This window comes from Delphinapterus leucas, chromosome 9 (assembly GCF_059928025.1).
Source record: "Delphinapterus leucas isolate spDelLeu-1000000601 "Yukka" chromosome 9, BTC_Dleu_Yukka2, whole genome shotgun sequence".
In the NCBI taxonomy this organism is placed as follows: domain Eukaryota; kingdom Metazoa; phylum Chordata; class Mammalia; order Artiodactyla; family Monodontidae; genus Delphinapterus; species Delphinapterus leucas.
Window position 1 is genome coordinate 28,154,835 of NC_143137.1, and position 18,209 is coordinate 28,173,043.

Consider the following 18,209-nt stretch of genomic DNA (forward strand, 5'->3'; position numbering starts at 1 on the left):
TCTACCATGCCCTTGTGATAAGTTAATTTTATTTTAATATTTTTCTTTTACAAACCTAAAATATAAATTTTAGGTTAGTATATGTTAAAATGTTGGAAAGCTAAGCAGAAATAAATCATACAGCAGTTTTTGTTTTTTTCTTTTTTGTTCTCTTTTACAATTAAGTTTCAGTATACATAGGAATATTTTATTTTCAAATCATCTATTTTCCTGTTAGGCTGTATACTTGCTTAATGAAAAGTAATAATATCATCCTTTACTCAAATATGATATACTCTGACACAAATTACCTTCTCACATGGTGTGAAAATATGGTCCCTAGAGTAACTTTACCATAGTAGTGAATGCATAGCAGACCTTGGCTCCAGGGTTAGATAGATGGAAGGACCTGAAATATATGATGGTGCTCCAACTTGAGAGCACCTTGAATATCTTTTCTCTGTTAGACCATACCTGGTACTAAGTTAGGTTTGATTATGAACGAGAAAAGGCACAAAGCATTTCAAAGTAAAAGTAAGATTTGCTTCCCTACCCAGCCTGTTACTTCATTCCCAGCACCTGTTTCACCTTTACCTGTAACTGAGAAATTTAAGGCCCTGAAGGCTACATACCTACAGATAAACAGAAGCCATCATCATGGCTGTCATCATGATGACAGAGGCACATATGCATGAGTTAAATAAAGCTGCTAGTTGCTGTCATATGAAGTTTCTTGCATAAAACATACTTTTCTGAATTTCTAGGAGGAAATGTGTATTTTATCTTTATCCTAGAGATTGGTAAAGAACGATTTAAGATGTTTGTTCCTATGTATATAATTTGATTTCCTTAGTAAAGAATCATTATTCATTTTACCCCTTTTTAATGAAACCCTACTACTATATTTCTATTTTGTTCTCCTTGCCTTATTCATTAAGAAGAAGTGAAAGGGGAAAATTAGAAGGTTGAACAAAGAAAATATTGATCACTAGGGGGTTTACGTAGTATTTTTTCACTGATGGCAAGTGATACAGATAAGAAGAAACAATGTTTTGATGGCAAGTGATACAGAAAAGAAGAAACAATGTATTGGTGACGCAGCTAACAGTGGAAGTTCACGATGTTCTTCATTTTTCCCTTTTCTTCTAGCAATGGCTCAGCAACATCAGAAGACCTTTTTTGGAAACTTGATGCACTGCAAATGTTTGTATATGATCTTCACTGGCCAGAACAAGAATTTGCCCATCACTTAGAGCAAAGACTTAAACTAATGGCCAGTGATATGATAGAGGCCTGTGTCAAAAGGTAGACATGTATTTTCAAGTTGCTGCTTACTCTGCCAACTCCCAAAATACCACTTTTCACCAAGTCTCTTCTACATAATTGTCACAAGGAAGGTTTCAACATGTACCACTTTTCTGAAATTTCAAGGACATTAGGTCCTTTGACCTGAATTCTGGGGACCCATGTAATTGATAAAATTGGCCTGCTACTTTTTCTCGGGCCTCCTAACCATTACCCTCATCAATAGCACCCATACCGTATTAATCCTTTCTGTTGTGCTTATTATCCTCTGGGAATACTGTGCTTTAAATTCCCAAAGCAATACTTCCTGAGACATATGGAGGAGACCTGTTAAGTACTTTATGCATTACTTACTGTGTCTGTGTGCTGTGAAATGACATGGCAAACTCCATGGATGATCATTGCCATCAATTGTTCTGTTTTTCTGGCATTCTCTATCCACATCGGATGAATTCCGAGTATCTATTTACATTCTTTCAGAACTTAACCAGAAATAAGTTATGAGGCTTTGGATTCCTCCACATGTGCTTTCCTTTTCTTTAATACTTTTTACAAAATCAGTATTGCATCCTAATTAGCATTGTTTTCCCCATTGCCCTTGTTCACAATATGTGCAAGAACAATGAGGGCAGCATACGGGAGTAACAGATTCTGGTTGGAGCAATTAATAATCCTGAATTCTTTAAAGCAAGAAAAATCCTGTCTTTAGAATAATGTTTAATGGCTTTGTAAAGCAAGGCCATGAATTAGATTGTTTAATGTTTAAAAAAATTCATGTTCGTCATCTGTGATTCTGATGTATCAAATCTATGGATATTCTTTGGATACTTTAGCAAAACCATTTCCAAACTACCTGTTATGCAGTTTCTTTAAAAAACCTAAATGCAACTTCAGGTATTTGAAAGAGAAACTAAATGACAAAAGAATTACACATTCTCCATTGCACACTGATTATGGTGTTTTAGTGTTTTCTAGACTTGTCCTTTTTTTTGATGTGGTGAACACTCACACAGAGGATTTGTTCTGCTTTAACATAGAGAAGCAGGTGATTTTTCTACTTGGATATTCATTCAGACAGTTAAGCGTAACTATGAAGTTTTTCCATGAAAAGTACACACTAGATGTAACAAATAGCTTCATTTGGGTCGAAATATTGCCTGAGCGACTGCAAAAGCTATGTTTAATATAAAATACCACAGTCTGATCTTTCATACGAGACACCTGAAAAGAAGAGCATCCTACCTCCTAGCTGCCAGGCAATACCACACCCCATATTTGCATGTTTTAAATTAGCGTCTTGTAGTTTTGATTTCACTTTTACAAAACAGGTGGGACATATGTCAGAAGCTCTTACTCTGAATTCATGTTTTAATGAATAGAACAAGAACTGCATTCGAACTCAAGCTGCAAAAGGCAAGCAAAACAACTGACTTGCGCATCCCAGCCTCTGTGTGTACAATGTTTAATGTATTAGTTGATGCCAGAAAGCAAAGCACCAAACTCTGTGCCCTGGATGGAGGACAGGAGGTAAGTGGAAACTGAATGTCCCATGTGGAAACGCAGCACTGGGTGCCCTGGTGGAGGAGGATGCTGTTTCTAGAAGTCTCTCACTTGACTAGATTAAAAAGACCAAGTTCCCCCATACAAGTGTTCGATCTTTACTATAATAATGGAATGCCCCTTTATCCTTTGCTCTTGTCAATTTCTTCTTTTTAATATAAAGACTGCCCAAAATTTTACAAGTGGCCATTGAATTTCAGATATACCTTTTAACGGCTTAGGTGTTGTGTATTTACATAAACCTTGCTTTTCACAAGCAAATGAGAAAGCTAGAAAGCTACTTACTTTGTTTATACAAATATAGAGTATCCAGAGCTTGCATACAAAAAACAGGCCACAGAAAATAGGGCATGAAATATTTTATTTACACAAAAGTTTCCATTTCTTTTAAAGATCAAGTAGAAATGTACTTAAAGATCGGGCTTTGCTTTTCTTCAATAAATACCCCGTTGTTTCAATTTGATTTCTATTTTGTTTGATTCTATACTCAGAAATACAGTTTATTTTACCCCATGATTTATTTTTGTTGAGAGTGGTGATTGGGTGAAATGGATCTCTTTTTCTTAGATTATTTGTTTAAGTTGATGTTTTATTGCATCTCTTCCCATGGTAATTACCTTTTCATCATTTCTTTATTTTTCCCTTATGTTCTCCTTCATCATCTTTTCTTTTCCCCCCCCCATGGCATGATCCAGTTTGGTAGTCAGTGGGTAAGTTTCTTTTTTTAAAAAAAAAGCACATTTTCATTTGAATTATTATTTTCGTATGTGTACATTTTTTATTTTCATCTTTTCAAATTAAAATAATATAATTAATTCCATTTTCAGGTTTTTGGTTTCTGCGCATAACACTACATAGCAATACCCAATGACTCATTAAAACACGTGTAGATACTTATACCTTAAATAGTGTCAAGGGGAATGTTTCTTCCCTGTTAAGCTGCAGAATCAGCAAACTACTTTAAAAATTTTAAAGATAAGATTATTTAAAACCAAATGAATTCACCCTCCTTTAAATTCTAAATAAATTCAGAAGCAGAGTGATTGTTAACATTTTCAAGATGCATATACCTGTATTATGTACTTTCATTAATACTAGAAGAATTTAGAGTTTGGGGCTTTGGATGACATATAGCATATATGAGGGTGACCTCTAAATTTGAGGACCAGGAGGCAACTCTTAAGGTCACTTCATACAGAAGAACCCAGATGTGGATTTCAGTGAGGGACATGCCCACCATGATAACAGCCTTTCCTCCCACTCATGGTGTGGGATGTAACCATCATCAGAGGCAGGGAAGAGGCAGGCCTGTGTCAGGAGCCTTCTTCCTCCCTGACACAAGGTTTTCTTGAGGTACTACCCAGAACCTCAGGAGGAACACAGTTTGAAAACCTTTTAGAAATAAACAAATGAGACCTAATGAAACTTAAAAGCTTTTGCACAGCAAAGGAAACCATAAACACGATGAAAAGACAACCCTCAGGATGGGAGAAAACATTTGCAAATGAAGCAACTGACAAAGGATTACTCTCCAAAATATACAAACAGCTCATGCAGCTCAATATCAAAAAAACAAACAACCCAATCAAAATATGGGTAGAAGACCTAAATAGACATTTCTCCAAAGAAGACATACAGATGGACAAGAAGCACATGAAAGGATGCTGAACATCACTAATCATTAGAAAAATGCAAATCAAACCCACAATGAGGTATCACCTCACACCAGTCAGAATGGCCATCATCAAAAAATCTAGAAACAATAAATGCTGGAGAGGGTGTGGAGAAAAGGGAACCCTCTTGCACTGTTGGTGGGAATGTAAATTGATACAGCCACTATGGAGAGCAGTAGGGAGGTTCCTTAAAAAAACTAAAAATAGAACTACCATATGACCCAGCAATCCCACTACTGGGCATATACCCAGGGAAAACCATAATCGAAAGAGAGTCATGTACCACAATGTTCATTGCAGCACTGTTTACAATAGCCAGGACATGGAAGCAACCTAAATGTCCATCAACAGAGGAATGGATAAAGAAGATGTGGTACATATATACAATGGAATATTACTCAGCCATAAAAAGGAACAAAATTGGGTCATTTGTAGAGACATGGATGGACCTAGAGACAGTCATACAGAGTGAAGTAAGTCAGAAAGAGAAAAATATCATATATTAACACATATATGTGGAATCTGAAAAAATGGGTATAGATGATCTTATTTACAAAGCAGAAATAGAGACACAGACATGGGGAACAAACGTATGGACACCAAGGGGGAAGCAGGGGGTGGTGGTGGTGGTGGGATGAATTGGGAGATTGGGATTGACTGTATGATACATACACTATTGATACTATGTATGAAATAGATAACTAATGACCTAGAAATAGATAACTATGTATGAAATAGATAACTAATGACCTAAATGAGAAGGAAATCCAAAAAAGAGGGGATATATTTATACATATAGCTGATTCACTTTGCTGTACAGTATAAACTGACACAGTATTGTAAAGCAGCTATACTCCAATAAAAAAAAAATCCTTCTCCAGAAGGATTCACGCATTATGGATTTCTCACTGATTTTTAATGCACCCAAAGTTCATTGTTCTGTAGTGTTCAGGTATTCAGTGAACACAAGTTGCTGAACCACTTTGTTTCTTGTTCAAACCAGTCATCTTTAAAAAAAAACAAAAACATAGAACTATATCTTAATCATGTTCTTATCAAAAAATTACATCTAATGAGACAATAAAATCTAAAATTTTCAAAAAAAAGAAAACCTTTTATACCTACAGGATTGACTAAATATTTTTTAATAGGTCAAATGCTTTTGTGCTCTACGAATATGTTAAATCTTACAAGTCTTACAGTTGACACCTGGGAATCAAATTCAGAACCAACTCTTCACTGGGCTAACAATTCTCATCCAAGCAGAAAGGCTTAAGTAACTGCTAAGAGGATGAGAAGGCCCACTATTTGTGAATTTCCTACTTTTTAACCCAGAGATAAACATTAGCTATTTGGCCATAACTTATGTGTGTGTACACATCTTTCATTCTTTGAGCAATTCAGGGGGAAAAGATGTGTTTCTAATACCACAGCATACAACCATACAGACACATTAAGTAGCTGGTATGTGTTATGGAGTGTTCAGTAATTATTCTCTGATCTCTTATGATGTGATTTATTATTTCTAATTACCTGAATGAGTAGGCAGCTGGCTTGGCTCTCAATGGCTCATAACCACCTTCTCTTGGTTTTCTATAGCCAGATGTAAGCCTTTGATTGTCTGCTTGGGAACATTGCCTTAAGTCTCTTTATACACACATCCATTTCTCATCAGGTTGATAGAATGATCTTGCCTCTTCCATTAATACTGAATTTATCCATTTGTTCTTATTTTTACATGCACTGCAGTACCTGATACTGACAGGCACGTAATAAATATTTGTTGAATGAGCAGACTGATTTTTTTTTGCTTTAAAAATATTACCCCCATTAAAAAAAAAAAAAAATCCTCCTCTGTAAGAAACAACTCACTGTAGGACTCTGAAAGCAAAACAGGCACAAATGACAAAACATTGTTGCATTGTCAAATGATTCTTTACATTAATAGGTGGATGGTTTTGAAGAGTAATCTGCTATTGTTCATTATGTTTGCACCTGTACCTTCTCACCAGAGACAGTTAGTTTCCCACAACTTTCACACAATTAATATAGTTCAAAATGTGCAGGTGTAAAACTCATTAGCAACCCTGAAAAGTGGTAAACAAGAATTTCAATGCAAAAGAAGTATTTTATACTTTGCTTTTAATCTCCAGGAAATATATGCACATAATTGCACAGGCTTTTCCTCCCTGTACGTGTTTGAGACAAGTTTTGGAATTATTGCAAAGTGGTGAATACATTACATACAGAGGTGAACCAACGGACCCCACTGTATAGCAAGCAACAAATAAAGTTGTTGAAAAAACTAGATTATTACACAATTTGGAACCTTATAAAAATATATACTACATTAGTAAACCTAGCAGATTTTTTTTTTTTTTTTCTAAATTTAAGGGAATTACCTCTCCACAGTCTCTAGTAAATTTGTTATATCGTCATTGCTGGGATAAAACCTTCCCAGCTCCTTACCCACAGTGAAGCCTCTTCTGGGCTCCTAAATTATGATTCTGTTTTCTTACGTGGCACACAATGATGCAAGCACTCTGGGCCACAGCCCAGAACAGCATTTAATGGAGTGATTAGTGAGTGAATGATCTGCTCTTGTGACAGCTGTGTGTAATGAGTCAGCAATCTCAGGCCAGGCCCTCAGGGACAGATGTGGGGATCAGAAAACCACCAGTGTTTAGAAATCCTCCTTATCCATTCCTGCAGAAAAGCAGATGACTGCGTGGGCCTTAGGCAGTCATATGCTCTGAGAACCACTGTACCTCATGGTCCGTCCATTGAAGATGGAAGCACATTAATGGAGCTACTCGGGAGCCCCTACTTCCGTTACCAGAACAATCCAATCCAACAGAAGGACCAGAATCTTTTAAGAATGCTGGATTGCACTGGCACTTGATTAGTCTTCGTTTCTTGCGCGTTTCCTCATGAGAACAGTCCGGTGAACTGAGAATATTTACCCACATATAGGGGGGCAAGGATTTCAGACCTGTGCCTGATCTGAATTCCCTGGGCTCCATGAAGTAAAAATTCCTCAACGGTCATCTTAATCTAAGTTCGGAGTCATCTACTGGAGAAGCAAGGCACCAGCGGTTTACTTTTGAGGGCAGATGTGGGGAGAATTAGTCTAAGAATGGTCTGGAAGTTACCAAAACCCTGGTCTGTAGAATCATTGATCCAACTTGAAATATCCTGATAGGAATTTTATTTATAGGCTTTTATGGTTGCCGAGAAAAAGTTTGCAAGTTTTTCACAAAAATTTGGTCTGCTAATCTAAATGAAAAATCTATCAGTTTTAGCTTAGGAAATGTAAATGTCTCCAGATAAATTCTCTTCTTACGTGTTTTAAGGTTTTTGTATGTGTCTGTATTTGTCTTTGGAAGCTATCTGGATCTCCTAATGAATAACTTTTTCTAGCTAATTATCTATTATCTGTATGTGGCATTTCTGAACTATTCTCTTTGCAGAATATGTATGTAAACTATGAATTCTCGGGCCACCTCCCCATTTCCACCCACAGTTCTCCTAGACCACCTCTACCAACTGTGCAGCTAGAGCAGACTCTGGAAGTTCCCAACAGCTTTCAGATTTAGAATTAGTGTAAGAGCTAATCAGAGAAATTTACAGTAGCAAAATCTCACATTAAAAAAATCCAGCAACCCTTATACTATTTGGGTTTGCCCCCTGGGTAACACATTTAAGATGTATAGTGTGTTTTCTTTCTTCCTTTTTGACTTTCTCTCTCTCTCTCTCCTTCCCTCCATCTCTGCTTTTGGCTAGATTAGATATGAAAGAAAACAGCAGTCAAAAGATGTGTATAGCAGGAGAATTTGATGGCTCCTAGAGTCTGTGGCTTTCCCTGCCTTTTGATAAAAAGGATATAAATGGCCTCTTCAGTGGCTCATCTCTTGACTTTAAGAATTGACAAAATCGGTCCAATGCAAAAGTTTAACGTGTATAAGCTCTACTATTTTATATCCAATAGCCTTCTGATGGCATTTCATTATTTTTGAGTTAAAAATAAAGTTTATGGCAAAGGGAGATGAACATGGAGGATAAGGCATATTTAAGAAGATGGAACTGTTTGCAGGCTCGGGCACCTCAACCCCTGAATGTTCTGTAGCACTTTCCATGTAAGAGGGATGAGAGAAGCTTGAAGCCCATCTCCTGTATCCCTTTCTTATTCTACCCCAAAGAGGAGGGAGCCTCAGGCTGCTATTTTAGCTCTTCCTGCTACACAGACACGAATTTGGAGAGAGAAGGATTTGAAAAGAGTGTGTGCATGGAGGGAGAGCTGCTGAGCTCATTTGCATAAGCTCCTCCACTGCCGAGGCATTGGAACAGTTTCAGCTGGTGGGGGCCGGGGGGAGTGATGTTTTTGTACCTGTATCTGTGGGGGGCTTCCTGGACATCTCAACTACCAGCCAGGTTTTTCAGGTTCTTCCTCTTCTGCCTTGCTTTTCTTTGTTCTCTTCCCTTTTCCTTCTCTTCAAGCTGTTCTGAAAGCAAAAGTGTCAGTACTACAGCAGTAGAAATCCCCCATCTAGGTTTCTGTTCTGTTTGCCCTTTGGGGAGCACAAATTTGAGGATCAGTAAGGCTTTACGTGAGGTGGACGCTTAGTATTTTGTTTCAGTCAGTGGAATACATGCCTAGAAATTTCCTTGTTCATATATGTGTGCTTAATTTTAGACCACTTGTCAACACACACATGCATACACACACACAAGCAGGAAAAGAAAATAATTCACATGCTCCAAAATTATGCTTCCTTTCTTCATTATTTGTGCAGGTAAATGATGGCTTGTAACTGTCAGAGCCTGTGGGGAGACCTCATTCCTGCGTATTCCAACGCAGACCTAAGTTGATGTTTTGTTCTGTGTGGAAACTTTGAGACATGTTTTCAGAAGAAAAAATAGGTTTCAAAAACTTACATCTTTGGAAACCATTCACCCAGCAGCTGTTAAGTTGGTCTAATGTTTATACTGACCTGAGTACTTTTACTCTATGCATTATGTTAGCTGTTGCAAGAAGCCTTGAACCATCAAGATAGGGTTAGTCTTTACAAGTCACATTCTCTGTGAAGTGTGCCTTCACACACTGTCAAAGCCCGAAGCTCCTGCTAGCTTAAGAAGGGGACTCTCTAGTATTCTCTAAAGAAAGCAAAAAAAGAGTCTTTCAGGTTTATTTTAAATACATCTTTTTTGCATTTACTTAAAGGCATCTTTTTCAGAGGAAGCAGTAATAAAACTATGGGGAGTGAGTGCCGTTTCATTATACCTTTTATGGCCTATTAATTTGTTACCATCTATCACCTTTGTTGATGAAATTTTAATTTTGCCCTTGCTTGAGCATATTGTAAGAATTGTATAAACTGCGGCTCCCTGTGCTGACAAAAAGGTCCTTTCAGTGTGAACAATTGGGAGCTCATTTTATTTCTAGAGCACATTTAAAATAACTTATGAATGAGAGTTGTCAGACATGAAATGCTGTATTAATTAAATCTTTTTCCAGTCTTTTTGCTTCTCCAGCTAAACCAACCCTTTAGAAAAATACACAGCCACCTTAATTATAGAGGAGAAGACAAAAAGTATCCTTCACATTCCTTCTCCTGAATAAGAATAAGAACTCAATTCATCTGTATAATAACCCCATTAGCTGCTTCACTCAACAGAGCACATGGGAAAATTTTCAAACCCCACAATGTAAGAACTGTTGATTGGGTGGATCGTTTTCAAGGTTTTGTTCTTCTAATGTGCAAAATGGCCATTTTGTATAAATCGGATATGCCGTAACTAGTAGCTTTAAAACATTTGACTTACGACAAAAGTTTTGTGTCCACATCAACTAATGCATCATTGTCTTTTAATATCTAGCAGCAGTACCATTCGAAAATAGATGATTTGATTGACAACACTGTAAAAGAAATCATTTCACTTCTAGTTTCAAAGGTAAGGTATTTTTTATTTACCTTTTTAAATCACATTAAATAATTTTCAACTGAGAATTTTTAGAAATACCTGTCTTAGGTTTCTAAATACCTAATGGAGAAATAGCAGCTTTAAAGACAGATGCAAGAAAAGTTCAAATTTTAAGAAAAGTTATGAGCAAACTATGAACACTTTGTCAGTAACTTTTGGTTTTTCATTTATAATTAATTTTGGCTTTTCTTGCAATTGTTGTCTTTTTAAAAATAACTCTATCTTCCAGTAATACCTTATTCTTTCTCATTCATGTTCTCTTATTGTTTATCTCCAAGGATGAGTTGAGTCGTCATCAGTTCTTGAATTTAGCCTCTTTTTTTGTGGTGACAGCACTGGGACTCTAGGTCTGGAAATTTGAGGCTTCAGATATCTTTGACAAAAGCTATGGCCTTTAGCTGTATAAGGAGAGATGAAGTATAAGTGAGTGTTCCACTGAATGATTAGGTGATTTAAAATCCCACTAAGGTGGAACAGACTGCCATAGATGACATTTGAGATCAGGGTCTGATAGGAAAAGAGATGAACAACCGGAGAGCACGGGGAGCTGAAAGAGGGTAAGGAGAGAGGATGAATTTCTCCCAAAGAGTCACTTTCATAAGAGCGGGTGCTGAATCAAAGAGCCCTAGACCAGGCTTCATAAGACAATTGGAAGAATGTGCAAAAAGCAAAGGAAAAGCCACCCTCAATTCAATAAACAGACAAAGGACACATTGTTTAGAAAAGAAAAAAATAGAGATGCCCAACAAGCATGAAAGCTGTTAAGCCTCAATAGTTTAAGGAATACCAATAAAACTAAAATTTATATAATATTTTTATAGCAAATTAGCATAGATGTTTTTATGCTATCACCCAGTTTTAGAAAAGGTGAAGTGGGACACTCACATTTTCTATTTATGGGAGTATAAATGGCTACAACCTTTCTAGAAGATAGTTTGGAACTATGTCAAGTACATTAATACCCCTTCACCTAAAATTCTTTCTGCGTTTCTTTTTTCTTAGTACTCAGAGAGATGCACAAAATTTATATACATTGATAGATGTCACATTATTTCTAATGAAAAATACAGGAATCAACTTTAACATGAGGGCAACGGTAAAGTAAATTATGGGACATCTATATTAATAAAGTTTGCTTTCAAAGACTATAATGTTAAAGGAAAATTTCATAATATCATGGTAAGTGGGAAAAAAGCTGACTATTTAGAAATGTAAACTATGATCTGAATTGTCATCACATAGAGAAAAGACAGATAAACACCACAGTACCAATAGAGCTTTTATCTAGGTGGCGGGATTATAGTTGATTCAGGGGTGGTGGGGTTCAAATTGTTTTGTGCTTCCTAATTCTCTGGTAACAGGTCTTGAGGTAGAAAATAAGTCACAAAGAAAGGGGATTTTAGAACTGCACCACCTCCCCAGTTTGTTCTTGCCCCCCAGCTTCTACCCCAGCACTGAACACCTACACTTACAACACAAATTCACCAGCAGGGGGAAAGGGGAAGTGTTAACAGGAAAGCCATCTGGGAGGTAGAGGAAGAGGTGGATCACTGGAGAATGAAGCTCCTACAGGAAGAACCATGAGATTCCCGCCCTCCCCGGAGCCCAGCCCAGGAGTTTACAGCCCATAGAACAGACATAGTTAACCCTGCACCTTTATTGTCGGCGAGCCATCCAGGGAAATTTTATCCGGGTAGAGCCTTCCCATCAGCACAGTTCTCCTGTGGAAGTTGTCTTCTGTGAGAAGGGTACATAAAGAGAGCCACTGAATTGCAAGCATGCAGTTGATAAAGGGTTAAATAGGCAACAAGGCAAAAAGGCTACAATGAGTTTTGGTTTGGGGTGAAGGGGAGGAAGGGTTGCAGAAAAGGCAGGAAGGTCTATACATCATTTCTGCATTTGTTTCTGGCAAAGTAAAAAACTTAAATTTTTCTATATCAAATGCACCTGGTTAATTGAAAAAATAGTATATTTGAGTCAAGCTGGGAAATGGTGTCCTAGAGATCAGCACTATGAAATAGAACTTTCTGTGATGATAGAAATGTTTATCCTTCACCATCCAGTATGGTAACTAGTAGCCACATGTGGTTGTGGAACACTTGAGACGTGGCTAGTGCAACTGAGGAATTGAAATTTTGATTTTACTTAATTGTAATTAATTTTAACTTATATAGCCTAATGGAACTAGCTATTATATTTAGAAATCAGGTCTAGATTATAGTTTTTCTCTCTGGATCCATTCTCCTGCAGTCAAATGGCACTTTTTAATAATCTTTAGTTGAAAAGAATAAAATAAATTAATTTGATAGTTTTGACAACTGTCTTAAGCTTCCATCAAAGATGACAATGGTGCATTTTATTTCATTAAACAAAGATGAATAAGATTCTGTAATACAATCCTTAAATGTTAACATGCCAAAAAATTGCCTGAGAGCTTTTTAAAATACAGATGCCTTAGCCCTGCTTTCCAGAAGTTTTGGAAGAAGGGCAGGAATGTGCATGTTTAACCAGTCACCATGGTGATTTTGATGTAGGAGTCCCTGAGCCAGACTTTGAGAACCACTGCTCTGATGACCCTCCACTTAGATGGACATGCAAACTACCTTAAAACTTCAGTATATTTAAAAACAAGACAACCCCTTAGATAGTATGTTCCCATTTATCTTCACCAAAGAAGAAATGATTTTTTTAAAGGAGGTATTTATGGAGTACCTACTGTGAAGCAGCTATTATACATATGTTATTTAATTCAAACTACATAGCACCTATGGAATGGGTGGACTTACCCTATTTCACAGAGAGGAATGTAATCTTCAAAGTAGTATAGTAAACTGATCAGAGTCACACACCTAATAAGTGCAAGAGTTGGGATTCAAACCTTTGAGTTTCAGATTCTTAATCCAGTGCATTTGCTGATTCCAGATCTCCAGGAAATCAGTAAAAAGCAAAAGACTAAAAATTAAAATATGTAACTTCTACATTAACTGTCTTTATTCTGGAAAATTCTAAGAGCTGTGTCCTAGACGTTTTTATAGCATATTAATTAATTCAATATAGAGTAGATGCATAAAATAGTGAATTCCTTGTATTGTATCCCAAATGTTTCTGCCCATATTTCAATTCTTCTGTGCATATTGAGAAATACGTTTGCTACATTCTTTTCATCTCTTCTCTTAAGTTCAACTTCTGCATCCTCCTTTTATCCACATGTCTTTACAAATATTTTGAGAATGATCCAGGGCTCTTAATCACATGTAACACTCAACAGGATGTGTCCCACCTGCACACACATTTCCCATGCCTAGAAAAGATCTTGGCTTTCCATCTCTATGTTCTCTCTCCACCTAGCAGCTAAATGGTGGGATTCTTGGGTTTCCATCTTTAGTCTTCTTTTGAATTCATTCTATATATATGTCTGTGACTTTCACACTTCTGGTTTAACTATATGCTGATGATTTCTGTACCTGAGAGGTAGTATGGAATCATGGTTAAAAGCCCAACTACAGGGCTTCCCTGGTGGCGCAGTGGTTGAGAGTCCGCCTGCCGATGCAGGGGACACGAGTTTGTGCCCTGGTCCAGGAAGATCCCACATGCCGCGGAGCAGCTGGGCCCGTGAGCCGTGGCCGCTGAGCCTGCGCGTCCGGAGCCTGTGCTCCGCAATGGGAGAGGCCACAACAGTGAGAGGCCCGTGGAACGCAAAAAAAAAAAAAAAAAAAGCCCAACTACAGGCCTGAGGAGTTTAATGTCTTCATCATTAGAGCAATGAGAAGTCACTTAATGGTTGGAGAGGCAGGGAGTAGGGGTATAGAGTTAATCATATTTGCATTGTAAGACAATTCATTTGATTGCCCGCAGCAAACAGATTGAGAGGGAGTAGTAAGGAGGCTATAACACTGGTCTCTATTGGACTAGTCCAAAGACATTTAAGATATACAATGGGCAGGGTGCCATAGACTGAATGTTTGTGTCCCCCCAAAATTCATATGTTGAAACCTAATCCCTAATGTGATGGTATTTGGTGGTGGGACCTTTGGGAGGTGATAAGGTCATGAGGTTAGAGCCATCATAAATGGGATTAGTGGCCTTATAAAAAACACCCCACAGGAGTTGAGTGTCCTGTGAGGAGCTTCAGTGCACATCCCAAGCTGAGGTGTCGGCCCAGCCATTTCACGAGGAGCTCTGGTCTGAAGGCCGGGGGCAAGTCCTCTGTGTGGGGCCCATTATGAGCAAGTGAAACAGACTAAGCACAAAGGGAGAAAAGGTGGATGGGCTAGGCCTGAAGTGAGATTGCCAGATTTATGTCCTTTCCAGAAGAAATGTGGATCCTCAAGCAACAGGAGCTATGTGGCTGACAGGGTCTTGGTGCCCCAGCCAGGTGTCAGGCCTGAGCCTCTGAGGTGGGAGACCCGAGTTCAGGACATTGGCCCACCAGAGACCTCCCGGCCCCAGGTAACATCAATCAGCAAGAGCGCTCCCAGAGATCTCCGTCTCAACGCTAAGACCCAGCTCCACTCAACGACCAGGAAGCTCCAGTGCTGGACACCCCATGCCAATCAACTAGCAAAACAGGAACACAATCCCACCCATTAGCAGAGAGACTGCCTAAAACCATAATAAGTTCACAGATACCCCAAAACACACCACCAGACATGGTACTGCCCACCAGAAAGACAAGATCCAACTTCATCCACCAGAACACAGGCATCAGTCCCCTCCACCACAAAGCCTACACAACCCACTGAACCAACCTTACCCACTGGGGACAGACACCAAAAACAACAGGAATTACGAACCTGCAGCCTGTGAAAAGGAGACCCCAAACACAGTAAGTTAAGCAAAATGAGAAGACTGAGAAATACACAGTAGATGAAGGAGCAAGGTAAAAACCCATCAGACCAAACAAATGAAGAGAAAATAGGCAGTCTACCTGAAAAAGAATTCAGAGTAATGATAGTAAAGAAGATCCAAGATCTTGGAAATAGAATGGAGAAAATACAAGAAACATTTAACAAGGACCTAGAAGAACTAAAGAGCAAACAAACGATGAACAACACAAAAAATGAAATTAAAAATTCTCTACAAGGAATCAGCAGAATAACCGAGACAGAAGAACGGATAAGTGACCTGGAAGATAAAATAGTGGAAATGACCATTGCAGAGCAGAATAAAGAAAAAAGAATGAAAAGAATTGAGGACAGTCTCAAAGACCTCTGGGACAACATTAAACGCGCCAACATTCGAATTATAGGGGTCCCAGAAGAAGAAGAGAAAAAGAAAAGGACTGAGAAAATATTGGAAGAGGTTATAGTTGAAAACTTCCCTAATATGGGAAAGGAAATAGTCAATCAACTCCAGGAAGCACAGAAAGTCCCATACAGGATAAATCCAAGGAGAAACACGCCAAGACACATATTAACCAAACTATCAAAATTTAAATACAAAGAAAAAATATTAAAAAGCAGCAAGGGAAAAGCAACAAATAACATACAAGGGAATCCCCATAAGGTTAACAGCTGATTTCTTAGCAGAAACTCTGCAAGCCAGAAGAGAGTGGCAGGACATATTTAAAGTGTTGAAAGGGAAAAACCTACAATCAAGATTACCCTACCCAGCAAGGATCTCATTCAGGTTCGACAGAGAAATTAAAACCTTTGCAGATAAGCAAAAGCTAAGAGAATTCAGCACCACCAAACCAGCTTTACAACAAATGCTAAAGGAACTTCTCTAGGCAGGAAACACAAGAGAAGGAAAAGACCTACAAAAACAAACCCAAAACAATTAAGAAAATGGTAATAGGAACATGCATATCAAGAATTACCTTAAATGTAAATGGATTAAATGCTCCAACCAAAAGACATAGACTGGATGAATGGATACAAAAACAAGACCCATATATTTGCTGTCTACAAGAGACCCACTTCAGACCTAGGGACACATACAGACTGAAAGTAAGGGGATGGAAAAAGATATTCCATGCAAATGGAAATCAAAAGAAAGCTGGAGTAGCAATTCTCATATCAGACAAAATAGATTTTAAAATAAAGACTATTACAAGAGACAAAGAAGGACACCACATAATGATCAAGGGATCGATCCAAGAAGAAGATATAACAATTGTAAATATTTGTGCACCCAACATAGGAGCACCTCAGTATATTAGGCAAATGATAACAGCCGTAAAAGGGAAAATTGACAGCGACACAATCATAGTAGGGGACTTTAACACCCCACTTTCACCAATGGACAGATCATCCAAAATGAAAATAAATAAGGAAACACAGGCTTTAAATGACACATTAAACCTGATGGACTTAATTGATATTTATAGGGCATTCCATCCAAAAACAACAGAATACACTTGTGTCTCAAGTGCTCATGGACCATTCTCCAGGATAGATCATATCTTGGGTCACAAATCAAACCTTGGTAAATTTAAGAAAATTGAAATCGTATCAAGTATCTTTTCCGACCACAATGTTATGAGACTAGATATCAATTACAGAAAAAAAAAAACTGTAAAAAATACAAATACATGGAGGCTAAACAATATGCTACTAAATAAACAAGAGATCAATGAAGAAATCAAAGAGGAAATCAGAAAATACCTAGAAACAAATGACAATGAAAACACGACGACCCAGAACCTATGGGATGCAGCAAAAGCAGTTCGAAGAGGGAAGTTTATAGCAAAACAATCCTACCTCAAGAAACAAGAAAAATGTCAAATAAACAACCTAACCTTACACCTAAAGCAATTAGAGAAAGAAGAACAGAAAATACCAAAGTTAGCAGAAGCAAAGAAATCATAAAGATCAGATCAGAGATAAATGAAAAAGAAATGAAGGAAACAATAGCAAAGATCAATAAAAGTAAAGGCTGGTTCTTTGAGAAGATAAACAAAATTGATAAACCATTAGCCAGACACATCAAGAAAAAAAGGGAGAAGACTCAAATCAATACATAGAGAATCCTAAAGATGCTGCCAGAAAACTACTAGAGCTAATCAATGAATTTGGTAAAGTAGCAGGATACAAAATTAATGCACAGAAATCTCTTGCATTCCTATACACTAATGATGAAAAATCTGAAAGAGGAATTAAGGAAACACTCCCATTTACCACTGCAACACAAAGAACAAAATACCTAGGAATAAACCTACCTAAGGAGACAAAAGACCTATATGCAGAAAATTATAAGACACTGATGAAAGAAATTTAAAATGATACAGACAGATGGAGAGATTTACCATGTTCTTGGATTGGAAGAATCAACATTGTGAAAATGACTATACTATCCAAAAGAATCTACAGAGTCAGTGCAATCCCTATCAAACTACCAGTGGCATTTTTCACAGAACTAGAACAAAAATATCACAATTTATATGGAAACACAAAAGACCCCGAATAGCCAAAGCAATCTTGAGAAAGAAAAATGGAGCTGGAGGAATCAGGCTCCCTGACTTCAGACTATACTACAAAGCTACAGTAATCAAGACCGTATTGTACTGGCACAAAAACAAATATAGATCAATAGAACAGGACAGAAAGCCCAGAGATAAACCCACGTACATATGGCCACCTTATCTTTGATAAAGGAGGCAAGAATATACAATGGAGAAAAGACAGCCCCTTCAATAAATGGTGCTGGGAAAACTGGACAGCTACATGTAAAAGAATGAAATTAGAACACACCCTAACACCATATCCAAAA

General features: G+C 37.7%; 1 protein-coding gene across 2 annotated transcripts in view; it reads left to right on the forward strand.

Moving 5' to 3' along the window:
• CADPS2 (calcium dependent secretion activator 2) overlaps positions 1-18,209 on the forward strand; it is a 497,272-nt gene that overhangs the window by 431,452 nt on the left and 47,611 nt on the right. For both annotated transcript variants that reach the window (XM_022582192.3, XM_022582255.3), the window contains 3 exons: positions 1,129-1,284; positions 2,664-2,811; positions 10,395-10,469. In XM_022582192.3, the coding sequence (XP_022437900.2) occupies positions 1,129-1,284; positions 2,664-2,811; positions 10,395-10,469 (379 nt within the window). The remainder of the gene's footprint in view (positions 1-1,128; positions 1,285-2,663; positions 2,812-10,394; positions 10,470-18,209) is intronic.